Source organism: Polyodon spathula, chromosome 24, assembly GCF_017654505.1.
Source record: "Polyodon spathula isolate WHYD16114869_AA chromosome 24, ASM1765450v1, whole genome shotgun sequence".
NCBI lineage: Eukaryota > Metazoa > Chordata > Actinopteri > Acipenseriformes > Polyodontidae > Polyodon > Polyodon spathula.
In genome coordinates, this window is record NC_054557.1 from 1,910,277 (window position 1) to 1,930,700 (window position 20,424).

A 20,424-nucleotide genomic window follows, 5' to 3' on the forward strand; every position below is an offset into this window, starting at 1 on the left:
TGCTGAAGAAAATAGTATGAATCCTGGTTTAAAAGATTTATTTACATATTGTAGCGATCCTGGGGGGAAGGGGACATATAATGGAGTGCAGGAAAAAGACCGGAGAAAGCAAGAGTGACAGAGAGGGGTGTGTGTGGGGAGAGATGGAGGTAGAGAGGAAAAGGATCAAAAGAAATCAACACTGCTAATTGTAATCATTTATTTTCATTTTAGACACCTGTTCCCTTTCCCTCATCTGACGATTTTATTTTGTGATAAATTTAATAATTGTAAATAATAAACAACTTGAGCCTTTATCTACTCACGCTTGCAGTCTCCATTCTGTCCCAGGAGAACCCGAAAATGCTATAATATCATCACACTAACAGCTCACGTGACACTACCAGCAATGGTACATAAAACAGAGTGATTACTGTACTTATCTCCTGTAGTGTAATTCCGTTGCAAATCTCGTGTTAAGAAATGCATATTGCAGTAAACTGTTTAAAAAAAAAGAAGACAACCAGGGATAAGGCACAGAGCTACAGGAATTAAAAAAAAAAAATCTGTGAATAATGTCAGTACAGGAATTATTAAATATGACTATAATCTTGGAATAATATTACTTACTAATATATATATAATATATTATATATATATATATATAATATATATATAATATATATATATATATATATTATATAATAAGTATATATATATATTTTATACTGATATATAAATTATATATATATAGGCTGATAAGTAACTGAAATCTCAGCAATGAGCTCATCAATTAATACACCCTTATCTTACAGTCCTTAGGACAATAGCACTGAATCCCTCAGTTGAAAAATATTTTAATCCAATCCGTACCTCTTTTACCTGACACATTTTTATGAAGTTTATGTTACAGTGTAGCGATTCTGATCATCACAGTGCTAAGTAACCAAAAAACAAAGAATATATTAACATGTACCAGTACTTAAAAAAAAAACTTCATTGAATTAGCAGTGGTAGCATGTCGGCACGACTTTAGCACAGTACATTAAAATCCCTTTTGTGCTATGAGGGAATCTTAATAGAAACAATTAACAACTAATTGCATTTAAACATCTGCTATAACCCCAGGTGGCCACAATTAGGTAAGCAAAATGGAAAGTATCTGTAATATCATTTTAAAATCTTACAACATCATTATAAACAGCCTTTTTAATGCAATTATTGGTGCGTTCTTATGATGTGTGCTATGAAATACTACCATAGCCTCTCCTCAGTTACCATAAAATTACATCCAGTCTAAACCCTTTTAAAAATAAAAAAGGATAGGGTCAAGGGATTTTGTTCTGGAATAATAGTATGACAATCAGTGTGCTGTCTTTATTTTCATTGTAAATGTCACCTATGTCTCCCAATGTACTAATGAGGAGACCTCCTTGACATGCACACAGTAAAAATAATACTGAAAAAAAAAACGTTTTCTGGTCTTGCCACATTGATCATATTCGTCAAAAGTGATCTAATGAGTTGGGGGAAGTAATTCAGTTCTGAATACCAGTAGCAACACCTGACTTTGATTCAGTGCATAAATGACTGCAATCACACCATGAAGCCATTCTAATGACTTTGGTACAGATTATTGAGAGCAATCAAAAACAGAAAAATGTAGTTATGGGTTCCGCTGCACTGTCATGTTGAGCAGTATATATTGAAAATGTTTGTTTCATTTCTATTTTGGATCCTATAGGTCTTTTAAATAATGTAGTGTAATGTATGTTAAATTAATCTTTTCGCTGTGTATTGGTTTATTTCAATGAAATAAACAATCAATATCTTGCATCTCCACCAGGTGTATTAAAAAATGTACAGCAGAGAGTGTGACAGCCACTTTGCTGAGGTGCTGTGCTAAAAACATCCAACAAAGAGCATTGAAACCAAGAGATGGTCTGCAAGATCAGGACCAAAGGTCAACCTGCATTTTGAAAACCTACATTTTACAAATCTGTTTAAAACCCGCTTTTTATTGTTTGACAATGTCTCTATTATTGTGTCTTTGTCAAAGTGAAGATGGGCTATACTGAGCTAATATTGCCTTGTCTATAGCTGCAACTGAATTAATTCTACAATTTGTCGTTAGGTCTGTGCTAGAATGCTGTACTGAGTGCATGTTTCTTCTTGCTGTGTACCTGATACCTGTGTCAGTGTTACTGTGTAGACTTCACTCGCCTCGCCTGACAACTTGTTCCGGCTCAATTCACCTGGGCTTACTGTTGATGGAAATGAGGAATTACTGAAATAGGAGGGGGGGGGTTCATAAAACATCATCAAAAACACAAGAAGAAGAGACAGATCAAACTTCAAGGCTTGTGCATTGCTAGTTTACAGCCTCTGAGCACAATAGAATGTTGCATAGTATCTGTATATATAACGTGACGACTGATAATAAAGAAAAATGAAGTGATTGTTGCTAAGAAAATAATTCCATAACTCAGATTGTGAACTCCGATTAGTTGTCTATGTCTCAAATGCATAGTTTTGAAAGAAATGCATTTTATAATAAACTTGTATTTTAATAACATAATAACTGCAACTTTGATCATTTCTCCTTGATAGTGAACTTCTTCCCGCCCCTTCAATGACTTCTTTCCTGTCATTAACCAACCAGCTGCCTCCCTTATTTACAGACATGCTTTCAGCCAGTAATATGTTTGATCCAGAAGACACTGCTGAGATAAGATGACCTAGGAAGTATAAATGCATTGAAACAGCAAGCTTCCTTTAACCTAAAGTAGTAGTAGATATCATGTTTTCAAATTAATCTACTGTATATGTGAACTATAACATGCGTTTCTTTCAAAACTGCACATCTGAGACCTATTTAGCTAATTATGTTTTTAGCTACTATTACTTTAAAGGGACACTTTGTATCATCATCTGTAATATCCTACTATGTGTGTTCTTGTGGCAGTGTGCCCAGCCCTGTGCATGTTGTATGTGTTATCTGTTGTATGTAGCGTGTTATTGTTGGTGTATGTATAAGTGCACAGGATATAATGTGGGGTCTGTGCAGCACGACTGATTTTAAATATATAGTTGTATTTAGGCACAGGGATTGCACAATCACTTCACGTGCACATAACGTATGTAATAGTATGTGAGCATGGGACAGCACAAATTAGTTCACGTGTTGGGATTCAAGTGAATAATTAATTAGTAATTGAATCCCAGTACAACAGTATATATAAATGTACGAAGCACTCACTCAGGGTTGTGTGTTCAGGGACGAAAGAACTGGAGAGAGTGAGGAGATGATGATAATAATAATAATAATAATAATAATAATAATAATAAATAATAATAATAATAATAATTAGCATTATAATTAATAATAATTACCAGGCTCTGGGGCCTCATTTATCAACCGTGCGTACACACAGATCTGTGCGTAAACTGTGCGTACACTCAATTCCATGCAAAATTTGTGATTTATCTAATTTCAACTTGATGTGGAAAAGTGTGTACCTCTATGCAAACTTCTGACCATCCGTACGCTACTTCCAGTGGGTGAAAAGTGATATTGCTTGCTTGAAACATGTTTTGTTAAGTAAAATAAGATTTTGGGCATTTATTCAATAGTTATTCAAGGGCTATTGTTTTATTGCTGTTAATGTCCGAATAAATATATTAGTATTTAAATGTATCAGCACAAGTGGCTAACCTGACTGTGATAATAGCATATGGTTAATATAATTATGACGATGCACATCCAAAGAATAACATGATCAATACATTTAAGGACTTGGTGAGATGATCAACTCATTTGATAATTGGTGTCATTATCCACTCACAACTAGCTAGCCTTATCGACATATTATGCATTCCTGTAGTTCACACACTAGTTCTTGTAGCCACAATGTGCCTTTTACCCTCAACCTTCATGTCGGACCATTTCTTTTTTAATTCGGTCATGGTCCAGCTCTCAGAACTCACTGAGTTTAAAGCAGCGTGACCTCCTGCCAAGCTACATATTTTTTGTTTATTTGACAGGCCACTACTTAAGCTGCTGAAAAGGTGGGACTTTTTAGCCTCCACCTCACTTAACTGAACCTCAATCTCATTCTCTGTGAAATTGTATTGCTTGGTTTTCCTTAGCTGTGCACCTGCCATTGCTGCTTTAGAACATTTTCTTCTTCTTTCTCTTTTAGAATGTTTATTGTGACTTTGAAATATGCCACTACTTATGCACCATAAAAGGCTAATTGAGGGTGGGGAATTGAAGTGCATACACATGGGCACATTTATAGGATAAGTATGATTTATCAACGAAACTGTGCATAGGTGTGGCATACGTCAAATGTATGGGTTTGAGTGTAAGCTCAAAATTAGAATCAAAGTTTGATAAATGAGGCCCCTGCTGCAGTTACAGTGTCAAACACAATGTCATCATTTCGTTGTTGACAAAAGTTGCTAGTTCTCTGGCATTGTTGAATAAATTTGTCACGCTGGGACAAATTGGGAAGCAGATCCCCAGAGAGTTTCTGCTCCTGAAACTAGCTGAGTAAAGATAAAACTCTCCATCAGTGGCCACATTGCTACTTCTGGTAAAAATGTGTGCCCCAGCCCCCTCCAACACCATGTTATTTAAAATAACAATAAAGATCATATCAAACAAGAATACCACAGCTGTAAACACAAAATTTAGAAGAAACAAACAAGGATGTTAACAAACTCGCACTCATTCCCCTTTCACTGTCATTCACTCTCCTGCCATGCTGGTTTCAGCACCATGGACAGGACCTCTTCTGCACACCCTCATAGACATATACATAAGTATATATCCCCAAACATGCTTTATTTATAAAAAAATGGATTACTGGAGTTTACAACTGGGAAAACTAGTTTTAAAACTGTATTGAACATGCCACAAAACATCTACTTAAAACCATACAGCACTTCCCTTGCTGCAGTACACAGCTATGTTGTTTAACCCATGAGGAATAGTGAATGTAGATAAGAGTGTGACAAAGCCCTACCTCTTCCCACTGGTGGATGTAGCGGATGAGCCGAGAGAGCCGCAGCAGACGCAGCAGGCTGAGTATCTTGGTGACGCGGACTATGCGGAGTGCCCGGGCGGTCTTGTAGAAATCAGAGTCAATGCGTGTCTCCACGATGAGGAAGATGTAATCCACAGGAATGGAGGAGATGAAATCCACCATGAACCAGCTGCGCAGGTACTTCACCTTGATGCGTTGCGGGTCCAGGATGATCTCTGTGTTGTCCTCCACCACAATGCCGGTGCGGAAGTTGAGCACCAGGTCAATGAGGAAGAAGGTGTCTGAGACCACGTTGAAGACGATCCAGGGCGGCGTGTGCTCATCTTTGAAGAAGGTGATGCCAACCGGGATGATGATCAGGTTCGCCACCATCAGGAGAAGCATGGTCAGATCCCAGTAGAACCTGCAGGCAGTGTGGGAGTGAGCGTGCGAAGGATAGTAGTAATCAGTTATTTATTTATTAAACACTAAAATGGGTTTTAAGGCCAGTTAAAGCCAGTCTTTTACAGTCTTGATTTGCTGCTATTGACATCAATGTAAAGTCACCTTCAATATTAAGGCCAACATATCAAGCCTCCGTTAAATGACCTCTTACAAGTATGAAGGCTACAGTCAGAACTGAATTCTTCTTTCAGAAAAATAGAATATATGTTACAGGGGATATATGTTACTTATTTTTTGGTGATTTTATCCTATATATCCCATAAACACAAGGAGTCTCATAGTACTAAAACAGTATCATATGTGTGTATGCGTGCACACATGCACACACAGACACACACGCATGCAAATGCACACATGCGCACACACGCACACACACATGCACACATGCACACACACACATGCACACACGCAAATACACATGTTTGTATTCCTACACTTGTGGGGACTTCTCATTTACTCTCACTATATTTTTCTTTACTATTTCTAACTCCAGTCAGACAAAACCCCACATAAAGTGAAAGTCGACAACAAACTAAATATTTTGGCACTTTTTTTTTTTTTTAAAGGCATATTTAGTTCTTAAAAAGGTGTTTAACCAAGTGGGGGACATCTCCACAATGTTGTTTTTCAGGAATTACTATCTTTTATGGGGACATTTTCTCAAACTTTTTGTCTCCACATTGATAGTAATACCTGCCCCCACACACACACGCACACACATGCACACACATGCACACATGCACATACACATATGCACACATGCACACACACACACACACACACACACACACACACACACACACACATTTCCATGTTTTTATTCTCACACCGTGCTGGTTTTAGCACCATGAACATCACCTCATCTGAACATACCGTCACACACCATGCTGATTTCAGCACAAGCTCTACACCTACCTGCCCTCACACAGACACACATTTCCCTCTCTTCATTTTCACCCCACACTGGTTTCAGCACCTTGGACAGCACCTCTGCTGAGGTTTCCTGCCAGTCTGCCTCTTTCCCTTGACCTACATTCCACCCTTGGGAATAGTCAGCTAGACAAGTCAGGTGGGACTGGGCTGCAGCACAGGTTACAAAGCAGACTGCGGCAGATAGAAATACTGTGGATTTGTATATGTGGAGCTACATAAAAAAGAAATATTAAAATTGTATTATATTACAAAAGGGACTAGGTGGAACCTGGGCTGGTGCTGGCCTCTGAGGACAAGGCAGTCAGATAGTTGTGCTTCCTTTATACAGATAGATGAGTGGACTCATCTGTAGGTCTTTGTTAACAGACAAACAATTTGAGCACCACATGCATTTGCTCCACTTTCTGAAAACGCATGATAATAAACTGCCACGGACAGTTTCCTTCAGAAAAGGACAGAGTTCATTAAATCAATGCTTCTGTCTTCCCGATTAGTGTGAGACCCCCTGCTATTAACAGGGCTGTGACAGACTGGGGTGCTGATTGTTTTACTGCATCACACACTGGACATGTCATGATTAGCTCAGATTGACTCTAAAGCAAAGGATCACTGCACATGTGCAGGAAACTGTCTGGCAGGCAGGCCAGCAGCACCACTTTCTTTCTGGGTTGAGTTCAGAAGCCTAACAGGCAGTGATTGGAAACCTGTAGCATCTCTGGGCTCTGTGCTGGGACTGATGTCTGACAGACAGCTAGGAAACCTGAATCTTTTACTGATCGTGACAGGTAAACATGGAAAGCTGAACAGACTGCAGTCTGAGGAGATGCATGTAAATCTGTAAATAATATTTAGAGGAGGATTTAGTCTGTGTGTGTGTGTGTGTGTGTATATATATATATATATATATATATATATATATATATATATATATATATATATATATATATATATATATATATATATATACACACACACAAACCCAGCTGGCCAGGTGTGAGGTGAGTACTTCACACAAAGGTAGGGTCATTACAGGTTAAATACAAAGGATGGCCACAATTCTTTCAACTATGTATCATTCATGTTATTAGCTTTCAAAATTATTGTTTTGTATCACATCCTTGAAATGTACTTTTGAAAGGTTTTAGCTCAGGGAGGTTTATAGAAATATATTCTCTGCAGAAGACCTTTATAAGACACTTCTCCATAAGCGTTGAGATTAAAGGTAACAGAGTGATTACTGATCTCACCCTTAGCACATGTGAGTCCAGTATGGGTTATTCAACAGTGATTACTGGTCTCACCTTCCACACCTGTGAGTCCAGTGTGGGCTATTCAACAGTGATGTAAGGGGATACTGACTTGTTTCACAACTGTTTTCTTTGACACCAGCTTCTTGATTTTTTTTGTTGTTGTCAGGACACTGGCTGTCGGCCATACTCTAACACTTCTGAGTGCGTCACCGCTTCTAATTCTAAACCTGAGCCCTAATGCCTGCATTATCAGACTGTCTCTGTCACAACCCCCCCCCCCCCTCCATTATCTTCCAGGAGTGGGTGATGTAATCTGTAAATGGAACTGAGTGAATAAAAGCTTTATATCCTTCTCAGGGATTTAGAACTGGGGTAAAAAAAATAAAACAACTACAAATGTTTATGGATAGTAATCAGTCATGGATTCATAGCTTTGTTGCACTGTTCATGATACAGCCTAGAGCAGAGGCATGGAGTCTCAGCTGCTCCCTCCCTCCCCCCTAAGAGAAACAGTGGTCCCTCCAGTCCAGAGCAGGCTTGAGACACACTGAGCTGCTCCTCCACTTCTAAGAGAATGGGTTGTCCAGCCTTGGACAGGCTTGCCATGCTTACCAACTAATCTTTTCAGAATATTTTACTAGAATAGTTAGTAAACCTGGTAAATAATTATCTAATTAGAGCCTGCCAAATGAGTCCCGGCATCCAACAACTCTAAAATGCTGCTTTTATTTCAGAATACATATAGGGGATTTGCAGAACACATTATTATTATTTTAGGGCCTGCCCATTTTGGTTTTTTTATTTCAGTATGCCAATTTACTGGTCACTAAGCCATCTGCAGTCAATAAGCCTTTGGTAAAAGGAGAATAATTACATCAAAATGTGTGTGCTGGACCACAGCTGTTATCCCCTATAATAAAGTGATTTCCATCATGGATTACAACAACGCATTTCTGCTAAAAGCCTGGGCCTATTGCATTGGCATACAGGTTTAATTTTTTCACCCTATCCCCACAGTGCATTTCAGTCACTCTGTCCATTAAATACTTTGACCATGCTAATCTCCTCTGATGTGCTCTTATAATATTGCGGGGAGTGCACGGCATCTCATTTTGATTAGCATGTGGTATTCTCATCTCTTATTAAGAAGAACTGCATCAATGTCAAGACGCCCCTTTAGATTACAACAAGGTATATACTGGGATCAGATACACTTTTGTTTTGCTTTTATCAGTTAGAGCTGTACTTGAATTCATAACCTCCTTCTGCAGAATGTAGTTCAACTTTAAAAGAAGGAGGAAGCTTGAATGCTTGGTGTACTAGAGAATGTAAATAAACTGGAAACCCAACAAGGCTTGTGTAGTGCAAAGAAGGGTGAATTAAAGGGAAGGTGTAGTAAACTCATGATTCTGTTTTTTTAAATCAAATTTTAGATTTTACAGAATTTTACTGCTAACCCGCTTTCAGGGTCATAGTAGTTGAAGGGACTTCATTTCAGGGTGAAAGAAAGAAGTCTTTAAAAAGCAGAGAGCTTACAGGTGAATAGAATGGTCATGCAAGAACGAGGCTGACAGACACACCGCGCCTGGAAGGAAGTGCTACATACACAGAATAAAAACAAACAACTTTGAAAAGTCAAGTAGACAAACACTTTGACAAAATTTCTGTCAGTGTCTCCATTAGTTTAAACAATGATGAAATATTTGCCAATTTGAGAGTATGATGAAAGCTTGGTAAAGATTGATGCAAAATCCACACAGTTATTGTGCTCACAGAGTACAGGGTGTCCACAAAGTCCTGTTACCCCATTGTGCTTGTCAACAGTGCACTGAACAGCAACTGAAACATGTGGAAGAATGACGACAATTGTATTTAGAAGTACTTCAATTTAATCAGTGCAAGCATTTAACTGTACTTACACGTCCAGAGGATCAGTGTGAGCGCAATCATTTTCATGGCAGATATGAGGCTTGGTTCCAACAAGATGGGACACCAGCCCACTGTGCTTTGGTGGTACGATAATATCTCAATGATGCCTTTAGAGACCATTGGATTGGTTGTGGATATGCTCATTTGCCAACAACTATTCAGTGACCAGCATGAAGTCCAGATCTATCCAACTGTGACAACTGCCTCGGGGGATTTGTGAAGGATCATGATATAAAACAGTGATATGAGAATACGTAGGAGCTGAACCAAGCTGTCAGAGATTCATTTCACCTAGTTACTCCATCTAGCAATATGAGACTATGGAGGAGCTGAAACAAGCTGTCAAAGATGCATTTCACTCCATCCATGTTACAGAAGATGTCGGACCGAATATGCCAACGGATCATTATCTGCCACACCAATCCTCTAGACGTGTAAGTACGGTTAAATGCTTGCACTGAATACAATGAAGTACTTCTAAATACAATTATCGTCATTCTTCCATATGTTTCAGTTATTGTTCAGTGCATTGAAGACAAGCATAAGGGGGTAACAGGACTTTGTGGACACACAGTATATACAGGGTGATGGTAAAACCCTCTTCTGTGCAGACCTCATTTATGACCTCATTGATTTATTTTATAAAGGAATGGAAATAACTACTAAGATTCTGAATTTGAATCCTTGGAAGTTGCCACCTAGACTTGCTGGGCACCTCGTCAGTAGTGGTCACTGCAATGCTGTGAGGTGACTAGCCCCATCTTATTTCCCAACCTAACCCCATGTGACACTTAGGCAAATGCATCACTTTAGATCCCCAGGGTGCACAACCCACATCACCTTAGCTGAACAGCAGGCAGGATTGGAACCATACTTGTATGACTCACCTTTCAATGCAGACAACATTGCTTTTGACAGGTGAGCCACTGGAGAGCCTATTTTTGCATTTTTATTTAATTTATTGGTGCTTGTGGCTGTAAGGGACAATAGCACATGCTACAGTCAGGAATACAGCCCTCTGGAGGTCATCGGTTAGGGTGGAGGTCGCCGGTACCGGTCCAGGCTATTCCACTGCCGACAGTGGGCAGGAGTTCCCAGGGGGCGTTGCACAATTGGCGGAGCACCGCCTGGGGTGGGGAGGACTTAGGTCGGCCAGCGTGTCCTCGGCTCACTGTGCACTAGCGACCCCTGTAGACTAGTTGGGTGCCAGTGGGCCTGCCTGCAAGCGGCCCAGAGCTACATGGTCCTCCGACACTGTAGCTCTGTAGTAGCTGCATGACGGGCCTGCAAAGTGAAAAGAAACATTTCGGAGGATGCATCTGTTCGTCTGTGTCTCTCCCGACTCAGCGCAGCAGTTGTAGTGGTGAGCCAGGATTAAAAATGGCCATTTCAAATTGAAGAGAAAAAGGGGTAAAAAACAACTGCCAATTCCAATTTTTTTAAAAAAAAAATGGAATACAGCCCTGCAAGCCAGCAAGAGAGACTTAATCCTGACCTGAAACCCATGCCTGATTTTCAATCCTGGACCTCTCAAGCAGACACTGTCACTATCAGCTTTCTGGCTGCTCTCTGCTTTGGGCTTGGTTGAGAACACCCAATTCCTTCCACTGATCTGAACCATATCTGAACTATACAGTGCAGCAGGAGAATGGAATGATGAAATTGACAGGCAATAGTTGGACTGCTTTGCCAAATAGACTTACTTTTCTATTATGTTACTAATACAGACATTTTGCTAAGGAATGTTTATTTGAAGCATATGTTTTTTTTTTTTTTTTTTTTTTTTTTTTTTTTTTTTTATTTTTAGTCTAGCCAAAACCTTTTATTTTATTTAATAATACACAGTTTAAAGTTTTTTAGGCTTTAATGTTCTTATGCTGAAATGTAATATTACTAACAATTCCCACATGCCGAATTAATTATAACACCTATTTAAATGTAACAGAAACTTTTTTTTTCCCCCATTTAAAAATATGCATATTTTATTGCGATGCTGGAATGCCCTAGTAGTACTTTAACAGCTCCTGTATTCTTAGTGCAGTATGGGGCTGTAAACACATAGTGAATTTTTAGAAGTGACTCCACAATCCGACAACCAAAAATAAACGCATCGAAATAAATCTGCCACCATGAACAACCAAACACATACACTACATAGCTGTCTGTGGGAGGCACGGCGCTTTTAATGATAGACCCAAGACAATAAAGCTGTGTTACCTGAAGTCACTGTACGGGTGAATTATCCAAAAGCCGGCGGACTTTACTCTCTCTTGCTCCCTTTCCACCGCCTTCTGACTCCCAAACATCCTTAAAGAGAATTTATTGACTCCGGGCTGAAGCATGGGTCCCAACTGCCTGTGAATGAAACCCTCCTGGTACAAACTTTGTTCGTCGTCTGGAACTATTTGGTCCATCCCATCCAACTTTACAGAGCCCGCTTGCTGATACGAGGCTGCAGGCTGCTGCTTCTTGGAGCTGCCGCTGCTGCCCTGAGCGCCCTGCTTCGCCGCCGAGTAGCCCATTGCACCTGCCGGGTCTGTCTCCTCGCATGGAGTGACATCCCCATACGAGATGAGCCTCTTCTCTTCCGCCGAGTAGTGCTGGTGCCGGCTGCTGATGGACGAAAGACTCCCTCTGAATCGCCTACAGTCGCCGTTGGAGCTTGTCTTGACAAATCTCCCGACGTCGGTCTCCATGATCACAGATTCCCCGGCTTTGCTCTCTTCCATCCCCTTACTGCCCACAGAGAACTGGGAAGGCAAGGGTTTCATCCTGATGCTTTTCCTCCGGGTATCCTTGTTGCCGTCTTCCTCCTCGCCCATGATTGAGGCTTTTTGTCCTATCTGTTGGGGCAAGCTATAGAGTCTTATGCGCATGGAAGGGGACAACTTGTCCATTGTGGTAGGAACTAAACAGGCAGAGATTAGCACATAAATCCCTTTTTATAGCACCCTAGTTAAAATAAGCGGCGTCCTATTTTCAGTTCATCTCATCTCAGACTTACGCACATGTTTCGTTGAATGTTGTGTTGGCGCATTACAAAGAAACTGAACTTAACCTCCGCTTAATATGTACCCTCACACTGCTATCACTGTCCCAGTCCCGCGTTCACCAGCCTCTGCTCCTTCCAAGGCACTGGAATGCAGAACAGTAAAAACCGAAATACTGAAAACATTTGCATTTTAGGTGAGACAGTATAGGTAAGTTGGTGATCTCTATAAACGCATGCCTGTTTGTGTAGACCCTTCGCAGTCTTGGGTGATGCTCAGTAATAATAAACAATGCAATACAATCTGGAGCTGCATCCTAAGACTGCTGACATCACTGATCCCTCGTTTAAGCTTCTGGTATTGGAAATATTCATGAAGCTATCTGATCCATTGAGTTGCCATAGAAGCAAGCTGCAGATAAGCTCAGCCCACCAAACCCCCAGTCTGTGCTTTTAAAGTGCTCTATACACGGAGATCATTTAATCACTCTATACATACCAGTGGTTGACTCGGGTTATTTCACTATCATAGAAAACAAAACGAGTATTTTTATTATTCGTTTTATATGTTCATTCAGAAATAATCTAAAACACTACTGCAATTTTACGAATAATATAATTTAACTTACCTTTAGCTTATTTATGAAGTGTGTATTGGATATAAGGGTATTACATTCAGCATACTGATTTTAATTTTAAAATATCTTACTTAAACACATTCAGAAATTACATTGTACATTTATATAATTGTAAATATAATAAATATAATTTTACAATATATTTGCATAACAAAATGAAACTCCATGCAAATGTACGTTTTATGACATTAATATACAGTAACTGTTTACCGGTATATCAAATATGTATATATATAGTATATATACTAATTAGGGTTTTGTTGTTGTTTTCTTATTAAAATAGCCTCTGGAATACACGCACGGTATTAAATTATAGTATATGTCATTTTTAATTAAAATAATCTCTGAATAATATATGAATGTGAACTGCTGCATCTGTTGTGGCAGTTTTAAAGGTACAATGTACCAGTGTACCTTTAATAGTAAGCAGCGAGTTCAAAAAAGCCGTTTTTATTGCCCTATGATTTTACGGTGTTTGTAACACCATGTAACAAATTTTTTAATTTTATTTGGTTCCTGGGTAGTAAGTGTTATTTCCTAATTGCATATGCCTCAAAAGTATAGAAAATGGCTATTATTCCCCACGAACATTCCAGATAGATTCAGTGCTGAGTAAACTTGGAGTAACTTCTAGAACTTTCTAGAACTTTCCAGTAATATAAATAGTAGTATAAATACAGGGGCCTTAAGCCCACCAGTTCAGTTTAGTTCCAGCTGCCTAAATGGATACATATCTATATTTTTCTGAAATGGCATCAAGCAGATGCTGCATTTATCCAGCAGACGCATTTTGCTATGTCTGCGGCCAATTTATCAAGACAAGAGCGAAAAAGTACTCCGTGGAAGCATCTGCTAAGATGTGTGAGGCCTACAAGGCATATTTCGGCATGCCTGTCAGGGATCAAGACAAACCCTGGGCACCTCATTTCACCTGCGAGCACTGCAAAAAAACTCTGGAAGGTAAGATGGACAATTGTTGCTCTGAATTTTATGTTATAAAATTTGTTAAAATTTTTTAAATTATAAAAGTTTTTAATTTTAAAATGTTTTACAATTTTCAATGTTATTGAAAAAATATATCATATATGAAAAATGTTGCGAGAATCTCTTACACATTAGTCATGGGTGAAATAAATGTATTTTTGTAGGATGGTACAGAGGGGAAAAGAGAGCCATGAAGTTCGCTATCCCAAGAATTTGGCGGGAACCCACTGACCACTCAAGCAACTGCTACTTCTGCATGGTGGACCCTTCCAAACGTCGGACTGGCAAGAATGCACCTGCTATCACGTATCCGGACCTTCCTTCATCCATCGCCCCGGTGCCACACTGCCATGAGCTCCCCGTACCCACTCCTCCGGAGAGAGAGCAGCCGTCTTTAGAAGAGAGCAGCAAGTCAGAGAGCGAGGAAGACGTTGTAGATCCAGATGACAATTTCAGAGGTGGAGCTGAGGAGAGAAACCCATACTACCCCAACCAAAAAGACCTCAACGACTTGATTAGAGATCTTGGTCTCACCAAGTCCAATGCCGAGCTTTTGATGTCTAGGCTCAAGCAGTGGAACTTGTTGGATGAAAGTGCGCAAGTCGCAGATCAGAGGAAGCGTCACCAACCTTTTTCCAGCTTCTTCACTCGTCAAGATGGGCTCTGCTTCTGCCACAATGTGACCAGTCTGTTCGAGGCAATCGGAATCGCCTGTAACCAGAATGAGTGGCGCCTCTTCATTGACAGCTCATCCAGGAGCCTCAAAGCCATGCTGCTCCATAATGGTAACAAGTACCCGTCTCTTCCCCTGGCTCACTCGGTGCACCTCAAAGAGGATTACAACAGCATCAAGACCTTGCTGGACGCCTTGAAGTATGATGAGTATGGCTGGGAGGTCATAGGAAACTTCAAAATGGTGGCATTCCTGATAGGTCTCCAAGGCGGTTTTACCAAGTTTCCCTGCTATCTTTGCCTTTGGGACAACAGGGACACCAAGGCGCACTACCACAGGCGGGACTGGCCACAGAGGACCGAGTTCTCTGTGGGGAGGAACAACGTCAAGTGGGAGCCACTGGTGGACCCCCGGAAGGTGCTGATGCCACCACTGCACATCAAATTGGGCCTTATGAAACAATTTGTCAGAGCTCTAGATAAGGAGTCGGCAGCCTTCAAGTACCTTCAAGACTTCTTCCCTAAGCTGTCTGAGGCAAAGGTCAAAGCCAGTGTCTTTGTCAGACCACAGATAAAGAAGATCCTGGAGTGCAATGAATTCCCCAAGAAGCTCACTAGTAAGGAGAAAGCGGCTTGGAACAGCTTTGTCGCAGTGGTTCGGGACTTCCTGGGCAATCACAAGGCCGAAAACTATGTGGAGCTGGTTGAGACTGGTGAAGAACTACAGCACAATGGGCTGTAGGATGTCCCTCAAAGTCCATATCCTTGATGCTCATCTTGACAAATTCAAGGAGAACATGGGAGCGTACTCGGAGGAGCAAGGCGAGCGCTTCCACCAGGGTATACTGGACTTTGAACGCCGCTACCAAGGACAGTATAACGAGAATATGATGGGAGACTACATTTGGGGGCTGATTCTTGAAAGTGATTTACAGTATAATCGTAAATCTCGAAAAACTACTCACTTCTAAATCTTTTGTAGTCATTTTAATTTGGATTCATATGTTGTTTTTTTTCTGACTTTATGTGAACGAAAAGACACAAATTTGCCAGTTTTCTCATTGGAAATAGGTAAATTTCAAAATATCACTGTCCTGGTCACAAAAGCAAAGTTTGTGGGGAATAATAGCCATTTTCTATGCTTTTGAGGCATAAGCAATTAGGAAAAAACACTTACTACCCAGGAACAAAAATTGTGTTACATAGTGTAATCATAACAAGTTGTTCGCATTGCAATGCCCTGCTTTTGGTAAGTCTGTGTTGAGGTGTTTTCACTTGTGTTCAGGAGCTGCTCTTCAGAGCTAGCAGTCTGTCACAAACTCATCATCTGAACTGTATTTAGTGAAGTACCAGACCGTCTAGTGATCTTCTACTTCTTGGCTGATCTTGCCTGTGTTACACATGTCGTAAACTACTAGAACTGAAGGGCAACTCAAACCACAGGGGGTTGCAGATGCGTGCCTAAATATGTGAACTAACCTCGCGCACTCAATTCATGTCTGCCACAGGGCTCCCCTGGGTCCTAAACCCTGCTGGGTACCGCGGGGGTTGCTGTAACCACACACCGGCCATGACTTTTGCCGACATTAAAGGTTTGTTGACATACAGGGGTTTTAACAGAAGAGATGTCAGAGAGAAGGGTCCAAAATGCAGGATACTCCCGATAAATACGGGAGAGTTGACAGGCCTGATAAAGTAATTAAATCAAATCATCTTAACACAGACTTACCACACATTAAAAAAAATACAATATTTTGGAAATTGCAGTAAGAATCCTAGTAAGCATCATTAAGGGGCAGTGAAAAAAAGAAATTTCAAACTTCTTCTGTAAGCAAACCACTGATAAGGGGCTATAGTGGAACGGATAGGTTATTAGCCATTGATAAGGGACTACAGTGGAAACGATAGGCTATTAACCTCTGATAAGGGGCTAAGTGGAAAGGATAAGTTATTAACCTGTGACGAGTAGAATAGTTAATTGTTTACAACTTTTTACATTGTTTGTAATCAGAATTCCATGTGGTGGACACATTGTAACTTAGTGTAGCCAATTTGAGGTAATATAACTTAATTGAGCTCAAAGACCTTAGACATGTACTCTTCCTAAAAATGTTTACATTTCAACATAAGTTACATTGAACAGGAAACGTTAGGTTATTACCATAACCCTGGTTCCCCGAAAAGTATGACAACCATTACCGAATGGGAAGAGCCTATCTGACCCGTCAATCACTGAGAATATATAAAAAAAGCTGTCCTATCAGGGTCCTGTTGTAAGGAGGAAGTCCCTCCCACCTCCTGCTGAAGAGGGACGTCATATCACCATAGCATATCACCATTTCTTTCGAAATCGAACGGTCAGCTGGGGATATGACCTCGAAGAGTAATGGTTGTCATTCTTTTCAGAGAACCAAGGTTATGGTAATAACCTAACGTTCCCTTTCAAGTGGAATGACAACCATTACCGAATGGGAAGCTGTACCAAAGCTGTCATGGCTCCAGATTACCGACAGTAGAGCTCCACGGCGATAGCCTCAGAGCCCTCATGACGCCTAAGGGCATGTCGCCTGCAACACCCTAGAGCCCAGAGAGGGCCTTGCTCGGTTTGCAACATCAAGGCGGTAAAAACACACAAATGTCTGACTACCTGTCCATGTAGCAGCATTGCAGAGCTCATTCAAGGAGGTGCCATGAAAAGAGCCCACAAAGTCGCTTGGCCCCTGGTAGAATGGGCCGTCTGTTCATATGCAAAGCGTATGGCATCTGCCACCCAGTGTGCTAGACTTTGCTTCGATAGGGCCTGACCTCTAGACCGGGACCCATAGCAGACAAACAGCTGGTCTCCAGGATGCCATCCTATCCGGGTAACAGCACAGAGCCCGGACTGAGCAAAGTGTGTGCTGTCTACAGTCCTCCTCTGACTCGTGCAGGGGAGGTCTGAAAGTTTCCAAAACCACTGGTTGGTTAATATGGAATGATGAGACCACCTTTGGCAAAAAGGCTGGGTTTGTTCTTAATGTTAACCACGAGTCATTTCCAGTGAAAGCCATACATGTGTCATCAGTGGACAGTGCATGAAGCTCACTTACCCTTCTGGCCGACATAATGGCTAAGAAAAATGCCACTTTGATGGAAACAAGGCACAGTTTTGCTGAGGCCATGGGCTCAAATGGGGGACCCTTAAGGACCCCCAGCACGAGTTCCAGATCCCACTTAGGGACAATGCTTTTCATTGGAGGTTGGAGCCTCCGAGCCCCTTTAAGAAATTGCACTGCCAGGAATTGTGCCCCAGGGGACACTGAGTCAATTTTATCGTGGCACACCGATATTGCTGCCAGGTAGACATTCAGAGTGGATGCCGATTTTCCCGCATCAAACAGGTGTTACAAAAAGGTTGAGATTGTCTCAGTAGGGTAGGTCAAAGGATTGTGACCCTCAGCAATGCAGCAGTCTTGGAAAACCTTCCATTTATATGAATACTGGGCTCTAGTGCTAGGCGCCCTAGCAGACTGCAATGTCTACCACTGCATCTGGTAAACCTCGTCTGTTTAGACGGCTTCATCCAATGGACAGACCCAGAGTTGTAGCTGGGCTGGGTTCATGTGCCATAATAACCCCTCTGCTTGGCTGAGGAGGTCCTTGTGGAGCAGGAGCTGCCACGTTTGGCCCAACAACATGTTGGAGAGGAAATCAAGCAACAGGAGCTCCTCTGCCATCTGGATGCAACCAGCAAAACCTGTGCTATCTCCACCCTGATCCTCTCTAGTGTCAGGGGTAATAGCGGTAGCTGAGGGAATGCATACAAGAGCCCCAGTGGCCAGGGGTGAGCTAGTGTGTCTACTCCCAGGGGGCCCCCATCTCTCTCCATAGAGAACCATAGGGGACAATGAGTGGACTCTGCTGTGGCGAAGAGGTCGACTTGTGCTGTACGAAACCTCTTCCAAATCTGTTTCACAACCAGAGGGTGCAGTCTCCAATCAGAGCTGTCTGGAGCTCCTCTGGACAGGAGGTCTGCTGCTCTGTTGTCTACGTCGTGGAGGTGAAATGCCCTGATGGAACGCAAGTTTCTGTGCGTCCAGGAGAGGAGTCTGTGCGCTGCATTGTGAAGGCCCGGTGAGCGCAGGCCACTGGTGGTTTATGTCGGCTACCACTGTCGTGTTGTCTGTCCAGGCCAGCAAATGTTTGTGCGCTAACTGCTGATGAAAATGAGATAGCACCAGGGCCACTGCTTGCAGTTCTTGGGCATTTATATGCACTTGCTGCCAATGTCCCTTCCCCTGACATCTTATTCCGCTCCCATTCAAGAACGCTAACCAGCCCAGGTTGGAGGGGTCCATCCTGACAACTTCCCATCTGTGAGGGGAGCCCAGGGGAGATCCGAGGCGTAGATTTCTGGGATGGAGCCACCACTCCAATGTTTTCCGGCATTGTCTTGACACTTGCACCAGTCGGTATCGATCGCGGACCGGGTTGGCACATTCTCAACAGCCCTAGGGGAATGATTCCCAAGGCAGCTGCCATCAGCCCCAACAACCTTTGAAATATTCTGACCTGTAGAAGAGCATCCTCTCTGAACTGGGAGAATGTGACTTCCAATGACCGAATCCTGTCTTTCGACAGTGACGCAAGCATGCTCAGAGTTCAGTTTGATCCCCAGGAACACTGTGGACTGAGACAGTAAGAAGTTGCTCTTCTGTTGATGTATGGAGATCCTTAACTTTGTCACATGATCTAGGACCTGTGCCTCGACAGACCTGAACGTGAACCCGAAAACCATTTCCTCTGGTAACGTGGATCATGGGACTGGCACTAGTACCATGACCCGTTGATACTGATCTGGTCGACAACCCTAGACCCGCTTCATATCGGCTCTGGCCAAGTACGACAGGGACCTCTGGCTCCCTGCGCCTGCTGCGGGACGCGGATACGCCTCGCTTGCGCCATACTTCAGCACTGTGTCTCCCTCCCGACAACACTTGTTGTGGTATCTGTCACAAAGACAGCCGGAGTGGGGTTTGTCAGACCAGAAACAGGAACCAGGAAATAAACAACAGAGGGATGGAGTTTGGTAGAGCTGAGTGAATGGTCTCGCTCAGCATTTAATAGTGCACAGACAGACTGAAAATAAAAAGTTGTAAGACAAACAAAACACAGGACACAGCACTTTTGCCAAAACAAAGAGATCAAACAAAAACGGACTAACACTAAACAAAACACGGTGAGCAGATATTTTAAACTACTATTATTATTACTCTTATTATTATTACCTCCATCTCCAATCCCGTTCTCCACTCACCGAACACACAACCCTGAGTGAGTGAAAATTTCATGCAGCTGTACCGAGACTCGATTGCCAATCAATCATTCAATTGGAGTCTCGGTACAACTGCATTAACTACGCCCCACGGAATCCCCCCCCCCCCCCCCCCCCCCCCCCCCCCATGCAAAGTACACATGGCCTCAATGGCCACCTCCCCCCTTAAAATCCCAAAAGTCTCGCTCAAAGTCCTGGGCCAAGAACAGGGACTTTAAGGGGTTGATGAGCGGCAATGTTG

At 41.9% G+C, this 20,424-nt stretch overlaps 1 protein-coding gene across 1 annotated transcript in view; it reads right to left on the bottom strand.

Moving 5' to 3' along the window:
• The window catches only part of LOC121299365 (potassium/sodium hyperpolarization-activated cyclic nucleotide-gated channel 1-like), a 65,684-nt gene extending 53,201 nt beyond the window's left edge, over window positions 1-12,483 (bottom strand). Inside the window, exons 1-2 of the mRNA XM_041227087.1 lie at window positions 11,804-12,483; window positions 5,010-5,433 (exon numbers count right to left, since the gene is read on the bottom strand). Coding sequence (XP_041083021.1) covers window positions 5,010-5,433; window positions 11,804-12,483 — 1,104 coding nt within the window. The remainder of the gene's footprint in view (window positions 1-5,009; window positions 5,434-11,803) is intronic.
• Between the last annotated feature and the right edge of the window lie 7,941 nt (window positions 12,484-20,424).